Raw genomic sequence first — 17,243 nt, forward strand, 5'->3', positions numbered from 1 at the left:
GTAGCTGTTGCTCACCAGCTTTTCCTTTCCATGCCTTCTTCCTCCTCTGAGTGAGCTCCCCCGTTCCTCCGTTTTTGCGATAGAAGGTTCATATTTTATATTTGGTTGAGAGGGATGAGTTCATCCTATTTTTTTGTTTGGTATGGGGATCGAGGGAACGGGATGAATGACGATTTTAACATTGTTATCCATAGTAAATGGACCCTACTGTCATCTAAAGTGGACCTCACTTGTCATTCTCTATTCAATATTTTTCTTTCTTTTCTTCCCTAACAGGCCTTATCCTTCTTCCCTCGGCATCCGTTTCTCGCCTGTCGTACGTCACCCCCATCTTCTCTTCCGCCTCTCCCCGTTCGTGCCCTCAAGCCAGGCATGGAGCAGCCACGCGGAAGCCATGGCCGCGGCCCGTGGGATTGCCGGCGCCGCCCCTCGTGGTCAAGCTCGCCCGTGCAGAGGCCATGGCCGTGACCCGCGTGCTCACCGGCGCCGTCCCCGGGATCGAGCTCCCGCAATCGAGCTCCCGCACGTGGAGGCCATGGTCGCGGCCCGCTGGCTCGGCGGTGCCACCCCCCGGGATCGAGGTCCCGCACATGGAGGCCATGGCTGTGGCCCGCCGGCTCGGCGGCGCCGCTCCCTCGGGACGGGCTCCCGGACCGCGTTCCCCAGGTCGAGCTCCCCGGCCGGTGACTCTCCTGCTCTTCATGTGTGTCACACACTCATGTGCGTTAGACGGCTAACGACGACGTTGATCGGGAACGAGCCCGTTCGCTCGATTTGGACGGACGGGGTCGTCCCGCATCTGGGTAGAATATTCCTACGAGGGACGAACTCATCCCGCGTGCCTTCCAATCAAACACCGGTAAAAATGGAATCATCCCGTCCCATCCCATCCTGTCCCTGGAACCAAACCCACTCTAAGCGGCCAGCTGGAGGGCATCCTCGGTGACCGCAAGGCGCCATGGGCCCGCCGCGCCTCCAGGGCGGGCATGATAGAGCTCCGGCTGCCGGCGCCGATACAGAATCCTGGACCGATACAGAATCCCTTGCAATGCAATAATTTGCAGTACTGTTGCCATGCTGGAACAAAATTAAAAATGGATCTATTTGTGCCATAAAGGTGAAAGGCATATCCAAACATCACCAACCTATCGTTGAATATTCTTCCTTTTGTCAACATCGGCCATTCAGACTTCAGTGAGCTTCTACTGAGTTTTCACCTCCTTCCATCATGTCTGATACTATGTAAGAACTACTTGCAGGCTTGGCCCAGCTCCAACACTGGGCCGAAACTCAAGCGAACTCGAATGTGGCTTTACATATAAGAGAGAGAGAGAGAGACTGCTGAGGCAGCCAGCCCAACCCAGTATCACGTTTGCATTCATTCATACCTGGAACTAGCCCAACCCACAGGTCCACCAACGTGAAGATAATGGATTACGCAAGTGAGAAAGTTGGAGGTATCTTTAGAAATGAAACTAGAAAGCAGTTCTTTTCAACGTGCTTCCTATTTCCCCCGTTTTTAAATGAAATTGTCTACGGATATTAACTTATACTGGCTGCACTTGAATTTTATAACATGCATACAATTTCCTTTTCGAATATTTGTTTAACACTCAAATTAAAGATGTTGCAAAATCAACTGAGTGGTAAACCCGGATTTTTAGTTATACCCGGATTTTTAAATTTTTTGTTACCATTCTAGTTTTAAAATTTTTAGTTACCACTCTAGTTATTATTTTTTGAGGGAGTTTAAAACAAGGATTTTTAGTTATACCAAATCAACTGAACTACAAAAGAGAAATTAGCGAGGGTTGAGCATCCTGAAGTAAATAATGGCTAAGCTAGAGGAAGCCATAGTAAATATAGCGAAACTGGCCTGTTTGGTAGAGCTCCAGCTCTGAAAAAATAGCTCCAAATCTATAGATCCAGCTAGCTCCACCATAGAGCTGCTCCACCGTGGATCTAATATCTCAAAAAGCGTTTGGTACAACTCCATTCTTGTCTTTATCTCACTGGCAATTTGGGCCCATTCATCAGAATAAAAAAATATCTCCTTCCTGGCGCTGTTGCACGCATGGTTGAGGTGCTGGCGGGCACAGCCTCGCCGGCGGCCTCGCGCGCACTGGCGGGCTGGTGGCCACGCCGGCGGCCAGGCGGCCGGGTGCGGGGCGATGCTCCGACGGGCGGAGCGGGGCGGCGGGTGGGCGCGGCCTCACCGGCGGCCGGGTGTGGGACGGGGCTCCGGCGGGCGGGACGGCGCTCCGGCAGGCGGCGTGCTGGCAGGCGCGGCCCCGCCGGTGGCCAGGCTGGCGGGTGCGGGATGGGGCGCCGGTGGGCGGGACGGCGCTTGAGCAGGTGGGGCGCGCGGGCCGCCGGCGAAGCGAGACAGCGCTCCGGCGGGCGGGGCGGTGCTCCGGCGGGTACGGGGCGACGCTCCGGCGGGCGGGGCGCGGCCATGGCAGCGCGAGAGGAAGCTGTGAAGAAATAGAACGAACCGGTCATTTTCCACTAATGAGTGGCAGTGGTGGGTAATTTCCTCCAACTCCACCAAATTTGATTTCGTGGAGCACCCCCTGAGGTGCTCCACCAAATCCATGGATCTGAGGGTAGATCCACCATTTTCGTGGAGCAGATCCGTGGTGGAGTTGCTGGATCTAAAACCGTTTGGCTAAAAAAATCTAGAGCAGAGCTGTTTTTGAGGATCTGGAGCTGCATGGAGCTCTACCAAACAGGCCTAGGTACTGAGATTTGAGATACAATTGTGCAGCTGGGCATGGGGAGCGCCGTGGAGACGCTGTGCGGCCGGACTTAGGATAATCTTTATGGTCAACCTTGAAGATTAATTACAAAAATATTGAACTGATCAAAGCGGACCAATCTAATGTAAGGTGTTTAAATCCAAACAAACAAAGAATGGTTATTCTACGTAACTACGTTGTCACACGGAAATTTGCTATAGCAGATTGTTAAGAACAGAAGAAAAAACCATCTCTGGTCAAAGCCCTCAATTTGGTCCTTCTCTTTCTGTTCCATTTCAACAATAGAAGGAAATATGGAGGGTAGTGTTGCACGATTTAATGTTTTGTTGTGTACGGAACAATATAAATGGATAGAAGAGCAATGAGAACATATTAGATAGACATGTATTGATGCATAGCATTGTTCTAGATAATTTACGACCAGGGACCCATAGCAGTTTAGTACGAAAAGGCACATATAATTTGCAACATAACTACTGACAGATACAAATATTTTAACATAACTAAGTGACAGTCCTGAGTGATATTGTTGCAAAAGGCTAGAATTATTAATAGCATGGACGGAAACAATCTTTAAGTGCTATTTCAACATACAGACCCGACATGGCAATGATGGCATCGGACCTGAGATTACTTGTTCTCTAGATTAGAGACTCTAATACCTTTATTAAGGTCGGTACCCCAAAATTTCTAGGGAGAAGAAATCAAGTTCTCAAAAGGATATATACTCACAGAAATATTCACCCAGCAGACTGGTGCAAATTCCAATCATAGTTGAAGTGAAGAGGAAGAAAACTTAACACCACGAACTGACAGTTCTAGCATAGTTTGTTAACAAGGGACAAGAGAACCAATCCATCGAAAATATGGTCCACTACAAGGAAACCATACATGCTCTGCTAGAATAATCAAAAGCAACATCAAACCTTATAGCTGCATACGTGATAGAAGTACTGGACCAACATTATAATTCAATTTGCTAAAGGAAAATATGAAAAAATCAGCTTTGCTTCAGTTAGGATACCTGACCTAAATAAAAAAAGAAGTATTCTGATCATTGATGTATATATCCATGAACTTACCTGTGGAACAGTACTTACTATTAAGAATAGAAAATATTTAGAGAACCGGCAAATTTGTCTCTTCACACCATCCCTCTAATACCGTCATCAATGGGAAGTAATCACCCATATATTCATATCAGCTGCGGATCTATTCTATGATATTGAAACTTATATTTCAATGATAGTCCATGCATCAAGTGCTTCCTCTCCTTGAAAAGGGAATGAGATTTTTACCTCAAAACCACCAGCGTCCTCATTTCCCCATCATATAGCCTTCCAGAAATCCAAGGTGACCCTTCAAATAAGATGTGAGGCAAATCAGGCATCATTGTGTAACTGCTTCGATTGATAAGATGAAACAGAACAGGGACAATCATTTGAAAATCATATGTTACACTACTGAACTGAAATCACATGTGGTGTAATAGCAAAAAACAAAGGTCACATAAAACAAATAGGATCTGCTTCTGTCCATCAGGAAATTTTAACTATCTAATTACCAATATTATTACAATTTATCAGAAAAGTTACCATTGTTGGTTATACAACATTATTCTGACTATTACTAACTTTGATATAAGGGTAAATTTACATCTAAGAAGTTGAGATGGCATTAGTTCTGTGCTGCATCAAATAGGTAGTATATAATAAAAGAATCTAGAACTGCTTGAAAGGTAACGAAAGGATAAGAGAGGGAAACAAACTTACACATGCTTCACCATATATCAAAAGAAAATAGAAAGATGGGCATAGCAGTTCGCTTGACCACAGCATAACACGTTCAAGTTGGCTTTTTTCATATACTTCATACTAAAGAAGAATAAGACAGTAATGGGACCACCTTCAAAAATTGTAGTTATGTTAATCAAATAGAGTTAGCAGAGACAATCTATATAGAGCAATGCTCATCAACTGCAGTCTTTTTACATAACGATGCTTAGTTACATAATTATCGAACATGTAAAGAATACATGTCAGAAAATGTAAACTACATTTCAGAGCATAACAATGCTTAATTGTAGGACTACTAATATTTTGGAGCCACATATAAATACCATTACTTAATCGTATCTCAAATTCTCAATTGATAGTAGTACAGTAATTAAAACAAAGCAAGTGACGTAAATATGAGACATTGAAGCACGACAATGATAAGAAAAAAATTAAAAGGCCATGGACAGAACCCAGGTGTCAGTACATAGCATGTCGATAGATAACTAAATTAGTGGCGCTGTTGCAAGCAGGCCTAAAAAGTGAGGATGATGTCCCATGTGGAGACGATAGAGCCGTGTGGGGAGGACGTGAGGCAAGGTCACAACACCACTGCCACCTGCAGCAGCCTCATCGGAGCAGACATCTGCAGCGGTAGAGCCTGTTTGTGGTCAGAACATCTGCATTTAAGAACTTCGATGCTCAAATTATCACTAAATCCTATGGATTTCGAACATCGGAGCTGTAGTGGACTGATAGTAAACATACTGAACACAACAAAACTATAGAAAGTTAAAGTCAAACATAAATCTGCAAGTACACTCAAGAAAAAACGAAGTGTATTGTCTATGCCAATTCTTGCACTAAAAACTGAGTTAAAATCAAATGTTTTGTTGTGTCAACTGACTAAAATTGTTCATATATTTCATAAATCACATACCAATTCTGAATATTGCCGCATTGGTAAACTTACCAGGAAATCAAAGGATGACCAGACTGCTTAGGATATGCTACGTAGTAGCACGAACTGCTGACTACAACATTCATTAGTCTCTTCCCAGACAAAAAAAAAATCATCAGCATGGTCGAATCAAACTGTTGGTCACTTGGCTAGGATGCCAAATTATACTGTTGGCTTGGATATAATTCGTAGAACACAGGTGATACAATATGCCAAAAGTTGCCTCTTACATGACAAAGAAATTAGATATAATGAACAAAAATCATAGCTGTCAATTTTACAGTATAGTTGTTCGCTACTTCACTTGCTTTGCCAAACATATTGTTATAGGCTTGCAACATCGATGGATATTCAAACCATGGTATCCTATCATGCAATAAATTCTTTATATAAGATAATGAATGCAAGAGCCTAAGCTTAGTTCATCGATCAAATTTGCATGCGGTTATCGTACGACAGAATCATGAATCCAATAATAGAGTTCATAGGTATTATTCTTATTCAAATGCACCTTACTGGTATTTTATCAAACACCTTGGAGGCATGGCGACCTTGGCACAGTGGTAGACGCATAATCCATCAGCTGCAATCTAGATTTCACCAATGTGCTGCTGCCATGCACCACTCGTTTCGAGGAACTCCTATTATGCAGAAAATAGAAGCAGAGTCTGGGAAATTATTTTTTTCGAGAATACGCAGGAGAGTTGCGTATCTTTGTATTAAGAAGAAACGTAACGTTTAGAATATCGTTACATCGCGGGCCAACCGAGCGCATGCACACGAAACTGCAACCCCACAATGATTTACACTGAGTAAAACAACTAAACAACTTAGATCAGGAGACTAGCAGAACTACTAATGCTATGTGACTCCTCGTGATGTAGGCCATCCCAAGAGACGGAGGTGTTTAGCACCTGCTTCCCACCATAGATTGGCCTGCTCTACAGTTTCAGAGACGAGCTGGTTTGCCTGCTTCGGATGTGCTCCTCTGAACGTCTTGGCATTCCGTTCCTTCCAAATGCTCCAGGAGACAAGCATAAACGCTGAGTCCAAGCCTCGTTGCTTCAGCGCGGTCATGTTAGTTCGCTTGAGCAGCCACCAATCAATGAGAGTAACTTCCTGCTCCTGGACCTGGACGTTGTTCTGAATGTAAATCAAGGAGCTGATGTGCTGCCAAACCTGCATGGAGTATGTGCATCTGGCGAACAGATGATCTGTTGTTTCCCTTTCGTGGTTGCACAGCACACATGATGCCTGATCTTGAAGCCCTCGACGTTGCCTCCTGTCGGCCGTCCACAACCTGTCCTTCACCACTAACCAACTGAAGAACTTCATTTTCAGAGGTGCCCAAGCTCGCCATATCAGTTTGGCTCCCGCGAATCTGATTGCTCCATGAAAAAAGGCTCTATAAGCTGATCTTGTAGTGTATGTTCCAGATAGATTCCACCTCTAGGAAACCATGTCCTCAATCCCAGGAGTCAGCTGGACCTCCTGAATTACATGCCAAAGTTGCACATACTGAGAAATCGCTAGTACTGTTGCTTTCCCGACAATATCCTGTATCCACCATTTATTGTTCAGAGCTTGTGATACTGTCCTCCTTTTTCTGATATTTGGCCTGATGATCTTGCACAACTCCGGAGACAAGATACAAGGAGAGAATTCTCCATACCATTTTTCAGTCCAGAAGAGTGCCAAGTTTCCATCTCCCAACTGCACTTCTACTGATACCTGAAACATTTGCTGGAGTGTTGTGTCCCGGCTAAAGTCCAGCTGCATATCCCTCCATGGCTTGTTTGGGTCAACTTTCTGCAGCCACAACCACCTGAGCCTAAGTGCAAATGAGGCTATGCGTAGGTCAGGAATTCCCAAACCCCCCAAATCAGTTGGCCTACAAGCAGTTTTTCAAGGCAGGAGGCACTGGTCCCCTTGTGCCTCTTGCTTTCCTGCCCACAAGAACCCTCTTCTTCTCTTATCTATTTCTCTGAACACCCAGTCCGGAATTCTCAATGCAATCAACGAATGGGTGCAAATGGAACTCATTGTGACTTTAACCGTTGTAAGTCTGCCAGCCTTGTTCATCAAGGGGGCCCTCCAGGTTGGGATGCTGGCTGAGATCTTATCCACCATTGGTTGCAGTTGTGCTTTGTTGAGACGCCCCAGTGATAAAGGGAGCCCGAGGTATTGGATTGGAAATTCTGCTATGCGAGCCGGCAAAATGTGCTTGACCTGGTTGGTTTGGTCTTCGGTACAGGCAATAGGAGCAACCAGACTTTTCTGAAAGTTGGTTTGCAGTCCAGATGCGGCTCCATAAAGAACTGCAGCGTTTCCCTAATAGTGACCATGTCCTGTAACGTGGGTGTTGCAAATACTATAACATCATCCGTGTATATGGAGCAGTGATGGGCTTGATGAGCTGGTGCAGATAATACTCCTTCTTGGGCTGCCTTCTTGATCAGTCGATGCAAAACTTCCCTTCCTCTGTGTGAGAGGGAAATGTACGTAACGCTCATCATGGATGTAGTAGGTAAAGCATGAGGAGAAGGCAGCAACTATGTGCAGGGGGAGGAGGGATGTAGCGGGGCACCCCGTGCAGGCCCAGGCAATGGCTGGAGCCACCGAGATGGTGGCCGGCAGCAGGCACGTCGTAGCAGCGGCCCGCAGCGGAGGGGGAGGGGGGGAGGACGTGGACCGGCGGTGGCGGCGCCGATGGCGCTGGCGTTGCTCTCCCCGCGCACCACAGGACTGGTGGTCGCCACGGAAGAGGAAGGGCGGACGACGAGGAGGGCGAAACGCGCAGGGGAGGACCGAAGGCCGAAAAGGAACCGATGGTTCGGGAGAAGGAGATATTTTGGTCCAAGGAGTCGGACGTTGACGCGTGGATCGCATTGCCTCGATGGCGCGGAGCGCTCGGCCAATGGCGAAAGCCGTAAAAAATTGATCGAACGGTGAAAAAGATTTTAACTCCACTGCGATTAATCTTCAACCTCGCCTCGTTTGTTATATACTAATTCAGACCAGGTCACTGGAAAGACTGATAAGGATTTGCCCTATCCATCCAACCTTGCCCTCCAAGGCTCCAAACACACACTCGCTTAATTGGATATCACACGCTAAAGAGAAGACCGACAGGATCAAGTTACAGTAATACTTTTACCATGTAGTAGGTGCCACGTAAGCATGCGTGGACATAAAGGTTGGTTATGTTTTTCCAGCAGTCTCCTAGCATGACCTAAGAGCGAGAACTATATGAATCAAATATTGGTGCAAATATAAAATAGAAAAGCATGACTACTAGCTCTAGTCAATAAGGGGGATAAATATGAAAGAGAACCTGTAGCTATATATGATAATATGAATCATTACGATTGATTGACAACACAAGCATCTGTGTCTAGACAAAGCTAGTTCACAAGGTATCCTTCCTAGCTTGAATGTTTGAACATTAGCACTTCGCTTGAACTCCATCATTGCACCTCGTTTTTTTAGATACAACCCCTGAAACACAATGGATGAACTACGCACACCGTATCGAGCGTTCCATGCATTTTTGAGACACTAGCTAGAATCAAATTGATCAGTGCTTATGTTTAATTTGTATTGAAATCTTGATTGTGATGATATAATACAAATGATTTATCATGAGCAAAGATAAATTTTCAGGCGACCACTGCCCCTCTCCCCCTATCTGACCTAGGATTATGTCGTTACCCCTCTCCTCCGCAGCTGGACGCCACCATCACCCTTCTCCACTAAGAATCAGTTCTAGGTTTTTTTAAGATAATGGATGAAAATCCGGCTTCAGGAGGATGCATCACACCACAATTATTACAAAAGGTAGCCACTGCTACAACACCAGCACACGTAAGAGACATGTAGCCTAAAAAAAATAAAAAGATCCCTCCTAATTGCAGTTCGAGTAGTCATCCTTCAAGGCTTGCTTCGTAAAGTCGATTCCTGGTGATCCATCTTCACACCAAGTAGGGCAAGATTACTATCAGAGCTTGGCCAATTTCGAACAATGAGAGGTACTTCTTCATTAGCTCACTAATTAAGACCATGACCATAAACCACTGGATAGACAAAACCAATTTCCACGGCTAACACTAAGCAGAGAAGACCTGAGAACTTCCAAAACAACACCTCCAAGGAGGGCACGACACCACCAGCATCGACGCCGCCCGTCCTACATGGATAAGGTTTTCACCAAGAAGAACCCAAGACACGGGGAGCAACCATGACAAACGTCTCATAGAAGGAGTACGGCACCCAAAGGCGTCACCGTCGTCAGTTCGTTGGGTCAACAAGCAATGGCTTTCGCTCGAGTGCTGCCCCAAAGTCGCCCAAGCGTGTCCCATACCACGCCATCACCAAGCAACACTGACAGCCATGCCTCCATTGCAGCACAACAAACATTGCAGCTCTCATAGATGAAGTGCGTCCCATACCACACTAACACCTTTGGGACCAATGCAAGCTGCTACACCGCCATAGCCGCACACCATCTTTGTCACTGCGTAACCTTCTGTCGACGAGGAGCGCCCCATACCACGCCTCTACCAACTCAGGCTTGAGCGTCCCGTGCCACTGTCACTGCACACGCACCACAACACAACCTCCAAAGACAAGGAAGCACGTTCCATACTAGGTGCCGCCATTGTAAGCCTCCCCAAGGTGCCACCACCGATGCGTCCAAAATCACCAAACTGCCGCGAAGATGAAAGGATCCGCCCCTCAGGCCACCGCCGAGACGTGTCGACGGTGACAGGACAGCAGCGACGCACGCCTGTCAGCCAGCACCACTGATGCCCCAGGTCACGCGCCGTTCATGGACACTGGCGCAGTTGCACGCCATAGGCCACCTGCCCGCCGCTCCACCACACGGTCGCCCCCTGGATCCGACCGGGGAACACACCTGGGTGCATGCGGCCACGAGAGCCTGGCCACCGCGTGCACCTGCCCTCCGTAGAGCTGGCCAGGGGCGAGGTAGACCAGTCGCATCCGCCGCCGACCACCATGGCCGCGGATGGGGCGCCCAAATCCGAAGGACCCGCAAGGGAGAAGCCCCTCCCGCCACCTTCATTGCGTCTGCCTGGCTTCCGGCAAGCCGTTGGGGCAGCAACGACGCTGGCGCACTTCCTTGGGCGGGACTCCACTCCCCCTCGGGGGTCGACCAAGCACAGAGGATGGCGCACTTCCTTTCTCAGATGGGCCGCCAAGGGGTTAATAGATCCAGACCCCAGGGCACTGGATCCGCCCGCGGGCGCGCCGAGTCGACGCCTCTGTGCCCACGCCTGTATCCATGTCCAGCAAGCCGCCGTCGCCGCTTAGAAACTTCCAAGCTTGAGGAAGATGCCCCGCCGCCGCCTTCCTCGTGGCCGTCGGGCTTCCATCCACCCGGTCTGGCGGCAGCGAGGGAGACGGAAGGGGCCGGCCTGGTCCCGGTGGCGGAGATGCGGGGCCGCCCGTGTCGCCCTGGGGACGACGCGGGGGCAGTTCCGATCCAATCGGTCATGCTACTGAAAGTTTGTTGAGCGAGATGATAATGTATTGCCAACGATTTACAAACAGATTCTTAATTCACCACGGAATCACTTCCATGGAGAAAGGAAATTCTATGCGGCGGTGCCGCACAGCGCCCCCCGTGCGACACCACCTGGATGTCCGACACGCGTCCCCGCTGGACGATCCAACGCGCAGCCCCCCCCCCCCCCTGCTTGAGAGCCAATTCCACGATCGAGCCTTGAGCCGATTCTGCGATCGATTCCGCCGTTCCGCATAGAGCGATCAAGCCGGCCGCTGCCGCTCCGTTGAAATTGGATCAAGCCGTTCCACTCCTTGTCAATGCTTGTGATGCAGGTTCTGGGAACATGGTCATGCTCTTCTGCCATCGATGCTCACGTTTCGGTGATTCAGAACTTTTTGGACTTCAAATAGCTAGTGCTCTTTCATTTGTGATCCATGCTCTCTAATGATATCAGAACATATCCGTGTCCATGTTCCATGTACTTGATGTTCGTAAGGTTACAGGAGCGCCATCTTGTTGCTATCTGGAGGCGCTGCAAGAGCCAAGATATGTTGCACCGGAGGCGCTGCTGCGCTGGCCTGGTCGGCGACGAATGCACGAGGACGCGAGCAGCAGCTCTATCTGGTGCCCATGGTTCATCTACATATTAGCGGCTCAGGAGGAGGGGCTCTCCTCGGCTCAGCTTGGTGCAGGTGCCGCGGCTCGATTTGCATGTACTCCGTAGATGGGATCGACCTGATCTATTGAACACGTGTCGGACATGCAGGTGGTGTCGCACGGGGGGCGCTGCAGGAGCCAAGAATTTCCTTGAGCTAAATTGGCATATCGTTTCTTTGTGCTAATGAGCAGTCCTTTTCCAGAGAGTTGGTTTCTGTTTCTTGTCTGATCATGAGCTTCTCAATATTCATATTGGACATAAGATTTTATTGCTCTTAACTGATTTGCAATGACCTATATAGTTGTTTCGAAAGGATTTGTTTGTCTCTAGTTCAGTATTCGACGTGGCCAAATTTACATAAGTTACATAAGGAAAAGGTCCATTTTTTTAACCATCAAGCTGATGTACGGATTAACTCCAAAACAACACAATAACCACCGGATGTACATGCTCGCACACTACTATGCCACAACTACTTATCCAGCTCCAAAAGCGAAACTTCTTTATTACTACATGTACTCGTAGTCGTCACTCACATAAATTACCAAAAACAAGCCGCAGTACGTCACATAGTATCACTTGGCCTCGTAGAGGTGCGCTGGCAGCCGCGGCGTCGCCCGCAGGACGAGCGGCTCGACCCGCACGAGGCTCGTCGCCGCCTCCCGGAGCTCGACCCTGCCGACGCCGGGCGGCGCGCTCCAGTCGAACCCCTGCAGGAGCCTCCCGAGCAGCATGACTGTGATGACCGTGCCGAGCGACAGGCCCGGGCACCCCCGCCTCCCCGTGCTGAACGAGATGAACCGCAGCTCGGGCTCGGAGAGCGACACGCCGCCGCCGTCGAGCAGGTGCCGCTCGGGGCGGAACTCGAGGGGGTCCTCCCACACGTTGGGGTTCCGGCCGAGCCCGACGCGGCTGAGGATGACCTGGCTGCCCTTGGGGATGGCGTAGCCGGCGACGGACGTGTCCGCCATGGCGACGCGCGGCGGGTTGAAAGGGTGGTACGGGTGCAGCCGGAACGCCTCCCGGATGCACGCCTTGAGGTAGTTGAGCTCCCGCACGTCGCGCTCCGCCACCAGCCGGTCCCGGCCGACGACGGCGTCGAGCTCCGCCACCGCCCTCGCCATCACCTCCGGCCGGTTCAGCATCTCCGCCAGCGCCCACTCCGCCGCGTTCGACGGGTTGTCCACCGTCGCGATCATGATGTCCTACATTCGCATGCGATTGTGTGTTCAGCCGTCGTCAGTGCACGTAAGATGAACAAGCACGTGATTGCTGCTGCGATCGAGCCGTGCACACTTAATTATGTGTGCGCACGGATCGGACAAGCGCGGAACGTGCCCACACGTCCCCACACATTGATCCGCGGTCACATCGTGGAAGCTTTTGTGTATCACTTTGGCAGTACGTGCAACAGAGATGCCATGAAGATATGTGACTGTTTGACTCCCAATGTCTAAATTTTAGTGCGGAACGTGCCCACACGTCCCCACACATTGATCCGCGGTCACATCGTGGAAGCTTTTGTGTATCACTTTGACAGTACGTGCAACAGAGATGCCATGAAGATATGTGACTGTTTGACTCTCAATGTCTAAATTTTAGCACCTATCATATCGGATTTTTGATATTAATTAGGAGTATTAAATAGGCTAATTATAAAACTAATTGCACAGATGGAGGTTAATTCGCGAGACGAATCTATTAATCTTAATTAATCCATGATTTGACAATGTGGTGCTACGTAATCATTTATTAATGATGGATTAATTAGGTCTAATAAATTCGTCTCGTGAATTAGCCCAAGGGTTCTGCAATTAGTTTTACAATTAGCTCATATTCAATGCTTCTAATTAGCATCCGAACATCTAATATGACAGGACTAATGTTTAGCGGCTAGTATCCGAACACCACCCCACTCTCGCTCAGTCAGTCACTCACTCAGTCAGTCATCAAGAGTAACCTGTGTCGGGGAGAGAAAGAGAGAGTGCATGTGTAGCTAGATGTCGATGGATGAGTGGCTTACGATGATTTGCGCCTTGATCTCGTCGACGGTGAGCAGCGGCCGGCCCGCGGCGTCGTTGAGGGAGGCGAGGACATCGAGGAAGTCGGCGGGGTCGCGGCGCTCGCCGGCCTTCCGCAGCTGGCGCCACTCCTCCACCCTCTCCTCAACGACGGGGTCGTGCAGGCGGCGCAGCGTCCGCATGATGCCCCTGACGACGCGCTCGTGGCCGTCGAGGTCGAGCCCCACCAGCGCCGGGAAGTAGTCGGAGACGCAGAAGGCGTCGAGGTAGTTGAGCGTGGCGAAGAGCGCGTCCACGTGCTCCGCCTCGTCGCGCCCGGGGCCGCCGGTTCCGCACGCCGGCGGGGCGGCGGCGAAGTGGCGCCGCCCCAGGGTCAGCATCCGGATGACGTTGCCGCAGAAGTGCCTGGCAACGTGCCGCACGTCGACACCGCCGCCGCCGCAGAGCGCGCGGACGTAGCGGACGAGGTGATCGGCCTCCCCCTCCCGCACGGCGCGGAGGCGGTGCTCGGTGCCCGGGGCGAGCACCTCGGCGGTGAGCACGCGGCGCATCTTCCGCCACTGGTCCCCGAACGGGGAGATGCTGGCGCTGCGGTAGCCGACGCTGAAGGACTCGGCGGCGAACGTGGTGGGGCGGTCGGCGAAGACGGCGTCGTTCCGGCCGCGGAGCACCTCGCGGGCCATCTCGGGGCACGAGATGGCGACCACGTGGACGGGGCCGAGGCGCACGCGCACGATGCCTCCCCCCGCGTCGGCCAGCAGGCCGTCCAGCCACCGGTGGACCGGCTTGTTGGCCAGCATCTGGTGCATGTTGCCCAGCACCGGCAGCCCCCGCGGCCCCGGCGGCAGCCCTTTGCCGCCGCCGGTGCCTTTTGTTGACACCACCTCCGCCTTGTTCCTCCGGTACAATACGGCCATCACCACGAGGCCGCCAAACAAGACGGCGGCCGCGGTGGCGGCGAGCATTGCCGGAGCCGGCAAGCTCGACGACATGGCGTCGTCAGCAGCGGTCGTCTCTTGCAGTAGCATTGCTTCGATATAAATGTGGGTGGGTAATCCAGCGGGTGCTCTGGTTTGGAGGAGCGTGTCTTCAATGGCGAGAGAGACGACGGACGGGGGCGTAAGTACTTATACCCCGAGGCCGAGGACGGCCATGCACACTGACCCAACCTGAACCTGGGCGGCGGAGGGGGACGGGCGTTTTACTCCGACGGCGACAGGTGGTGGCAGCGCCAGAGCACCGGCGCACGGTCTCCATGGACGACAGCTGGTGATCCACAGCAGTGACTCCGGCGACTAGTCACCCCCGTACATAAAATGCAATTCCACTCTAGCTGCAGAGGACATGGGCACGAGTAAAGAAGACGAGAAACTGCTGCGATGCATCACGTCCAGACAAAGATATCCTCGCCGCATTCATTCCGGGCTTCAGAAAAGGTCCAGCGGCAATGCAAGACTTGAAAAGGTCCAGCGGCAATGCAAGACTCTATCCGAGCGCGGTGAATCAAATTCTTAAAAACCTAGAGAATTCAAAGATTTGCTGCGCGATCCGTGAAGCACGTGGGGGAGCATGGAAACGGAGGCTGCTCGGGGGTTGTCAGCCTGCCAGGGATAGCGGTCGCGGAAAACCGGGGGTGCTGTGACGCGGAGGGTGGAGAATGGCGAGAGCGCGCGCCGGCGATTGTCAACGGCTGCCCGCGCCACGCAGGGCCCCCGCTGTCGGGTGACGGGGTGAGGCCGGTGGGAACAAGGTGACATTCGAGTGGACCGGTCGGTCGGTCCACCGGGCCGGGGCGGACAAGTCTCGACGTCGCGAAAAGTAAGAGCGTGCATGTTCAGCTGCTGTGAAAAAACTTGAAAAAAAAATAGGCTTTTGTGCAACGAGATAGGATCAGCAATTCAGCATGGAGAACACGGTAGAGCTCGGAAGCTTCATGCATGGTACAGTGAAGGATTAGTTTAGGAGGAACCTGCGAGTTGTGTTGCGTTTGCAGTTGTTTGTTTCGAATATGAAGGTGTGGACAAAGAGATGCTGCTTTCGTACAATCGTTTTCGTCTTTCCTATTTGAGGGAGATACATTAGTTAGGAACATGAGATAAGGTTTATCCCATCTAACAAAAGAAATCTAAATCCAGCAGCCATCTTTTACACCCCCTCTAGTTACAAATAGCTAGGTGGTGATTTTTTGAGGTTTGCCATCACCATTACAAACTTTACTTGTGTATTTGGGTACTGGGTTTGGGCATCTCAAAATTGGTATGGGTAGACTAGTCTTGGATGTAGCACCATAAACGTATATTTTGTGCAGTATTTTACAAATATACATTGTAGCCAAAAAACACTAGCCCTTGTTGTGCCTTTGTGAGGGAGTGTATCGAAAAGGAGCGGCACACAAAGTAAGAATGGATTTGAAGTCGTCAATGAGCGCCGCACGTGGGTACCCGACGTCGCATTCGTCAGGTGTAACAAAGCATCATGGAGATCAATAATGTCCACATACCATGCTAATATTTTCGCAGTAGGCGATTATGACCTTCACAAAGAGCGATGGACCTCAAGACTTACTAGTGAGGTGATGACCTCTCAAATTGAAAATGTGGAGGTATATGGTGATAACCCACATTTGGAAGTCAAAGTGTAAAAATCAGTGCGTGTGACTCACAAGAATGGTACCTGTTGTAGTTTTGTGTCATTATTAGTTCAACCCAATATGTAATAGGAACCTTTTTCAGTTGCAAGTGAGGATTTGTGGGTGAAGTAGCGTGAGCCCTTTACTATCTACGCATGACAAGAGATGTATATCCATATGGATTTGAACTTTTGGCGAGCCTTGTAGAATAAATCATCGTAATGACATGTAAAAGCTAGGGAGGAGGGTAAGGATGGCATCAGATCGGGTTTGGGGCGGATATCCGCGGGTTTCGATTTCGGTTCCTAGTTTTCGCCCACAGTTTTGCAAGTTCGGATACCCGAAATACTGCGGGTTTAGGACGGATTCTTGAATTCACTCGTGGAGCTCCATCGAGGCTCCGAAACATGCAGCCCATTAGAAGCCCACCTAGCAATCCTAGGTATATAAGCCTGAAATCTTCACCAGCCGCACCGTCCCGCATCCAAACTCCAATCCGCCTGGGCCCGCCCCACCGCTCGCCCCTTCGCCCCCACTGCCGGCCCCCGTGCCCACCCTCCGCCCCCGCCCTTCGCTCACTGCCCCGCCATGCTGCGTGCCCTTCGCCCCGCCCTCCCCCCCCCCCCCCCCCCCCCGCACCCACCCTCCGCTGCAATACTCTCGGGTTTCGGTTAATCCAATGGGTTTCGGTTTCGGAGATGGATTTTCACCTGAATCGGTGTTCGGGGCGGATTCGTGTTTAGATTCAGGTTTTGATTTTAGGTGCCCAGACACTCCACCTGATCCCACCCCGTTGCCATCCTTAGAGGAGGGATCCAATGGAGTTTTTGTCATTGGCAGTGAAATTTAGGTAGTAAAAGTAAGCGTCCAGAGAAAAAAAATTGAGCTGTCTTCTGTTTAAGTTTACGTAAAT

General features: G+C 50.4%; 1 protein-coding gene across 1 annotated transcript; it reads right to left on the minus strand.

The window, feature by feature from the left end:
- Positions 1-12,047: 12,047 nt before the first annotated feature.
- On the minus strand, positions 12,048-14,780 carry LOC117840413 (tyrosine N-monooxygenase). The gene is made up of 2 exons (XM_034720917.2): positions 13,704-14,780; positions 12,048-12,885 (listed from the first exon to the last, which is right to left on the minus strand). The coding sequence occupies exons 1-2, from the start codon at positions 14,727-14,729 to the stop codon at positions 12,256-12,258; spliced, it is 1,656 nt and encodes a 551-aa protein (XP_034576808.1). The 5' UTR covers positions 14,730-14,780; the 3' UTR covers positions 12,048-12,255.
- Between the last annotated feature and the right edge of the window lie 2,463 nt (positions 14,781-17,243).

Source organism: Setaria viridis, chromosome 9, assembly GCF_005286985.2.
Source record: "Setaria viridis chromosome 9, Setaria_viridis_v4.0, whole genome shotgun sequence".
Classification (NCBI taxonomy): Eukaryota; Viridiplantae; Streptophyta; class Magnoliopsida; order Poales; family Poaceae; genus Setaria; species Setaria viridis.

Bases quoted from the DNA above. Each gene is read 5' to 3' on its own strand.
- LOC117840413 (XM_034720917.2), bottom strand. From the start codon at position 14,729: ATGCTACTGCAAGAGACGACCGCTGCTGACGACGCCATGTCGTCGAGC. The intron at 12,886-13,703 runs GTAAGCCACTCA...ATGCGAATGTAG, and splicing joins AGATCAAGGCGCAAATCATC to GACATCATGATCGCGACGGT.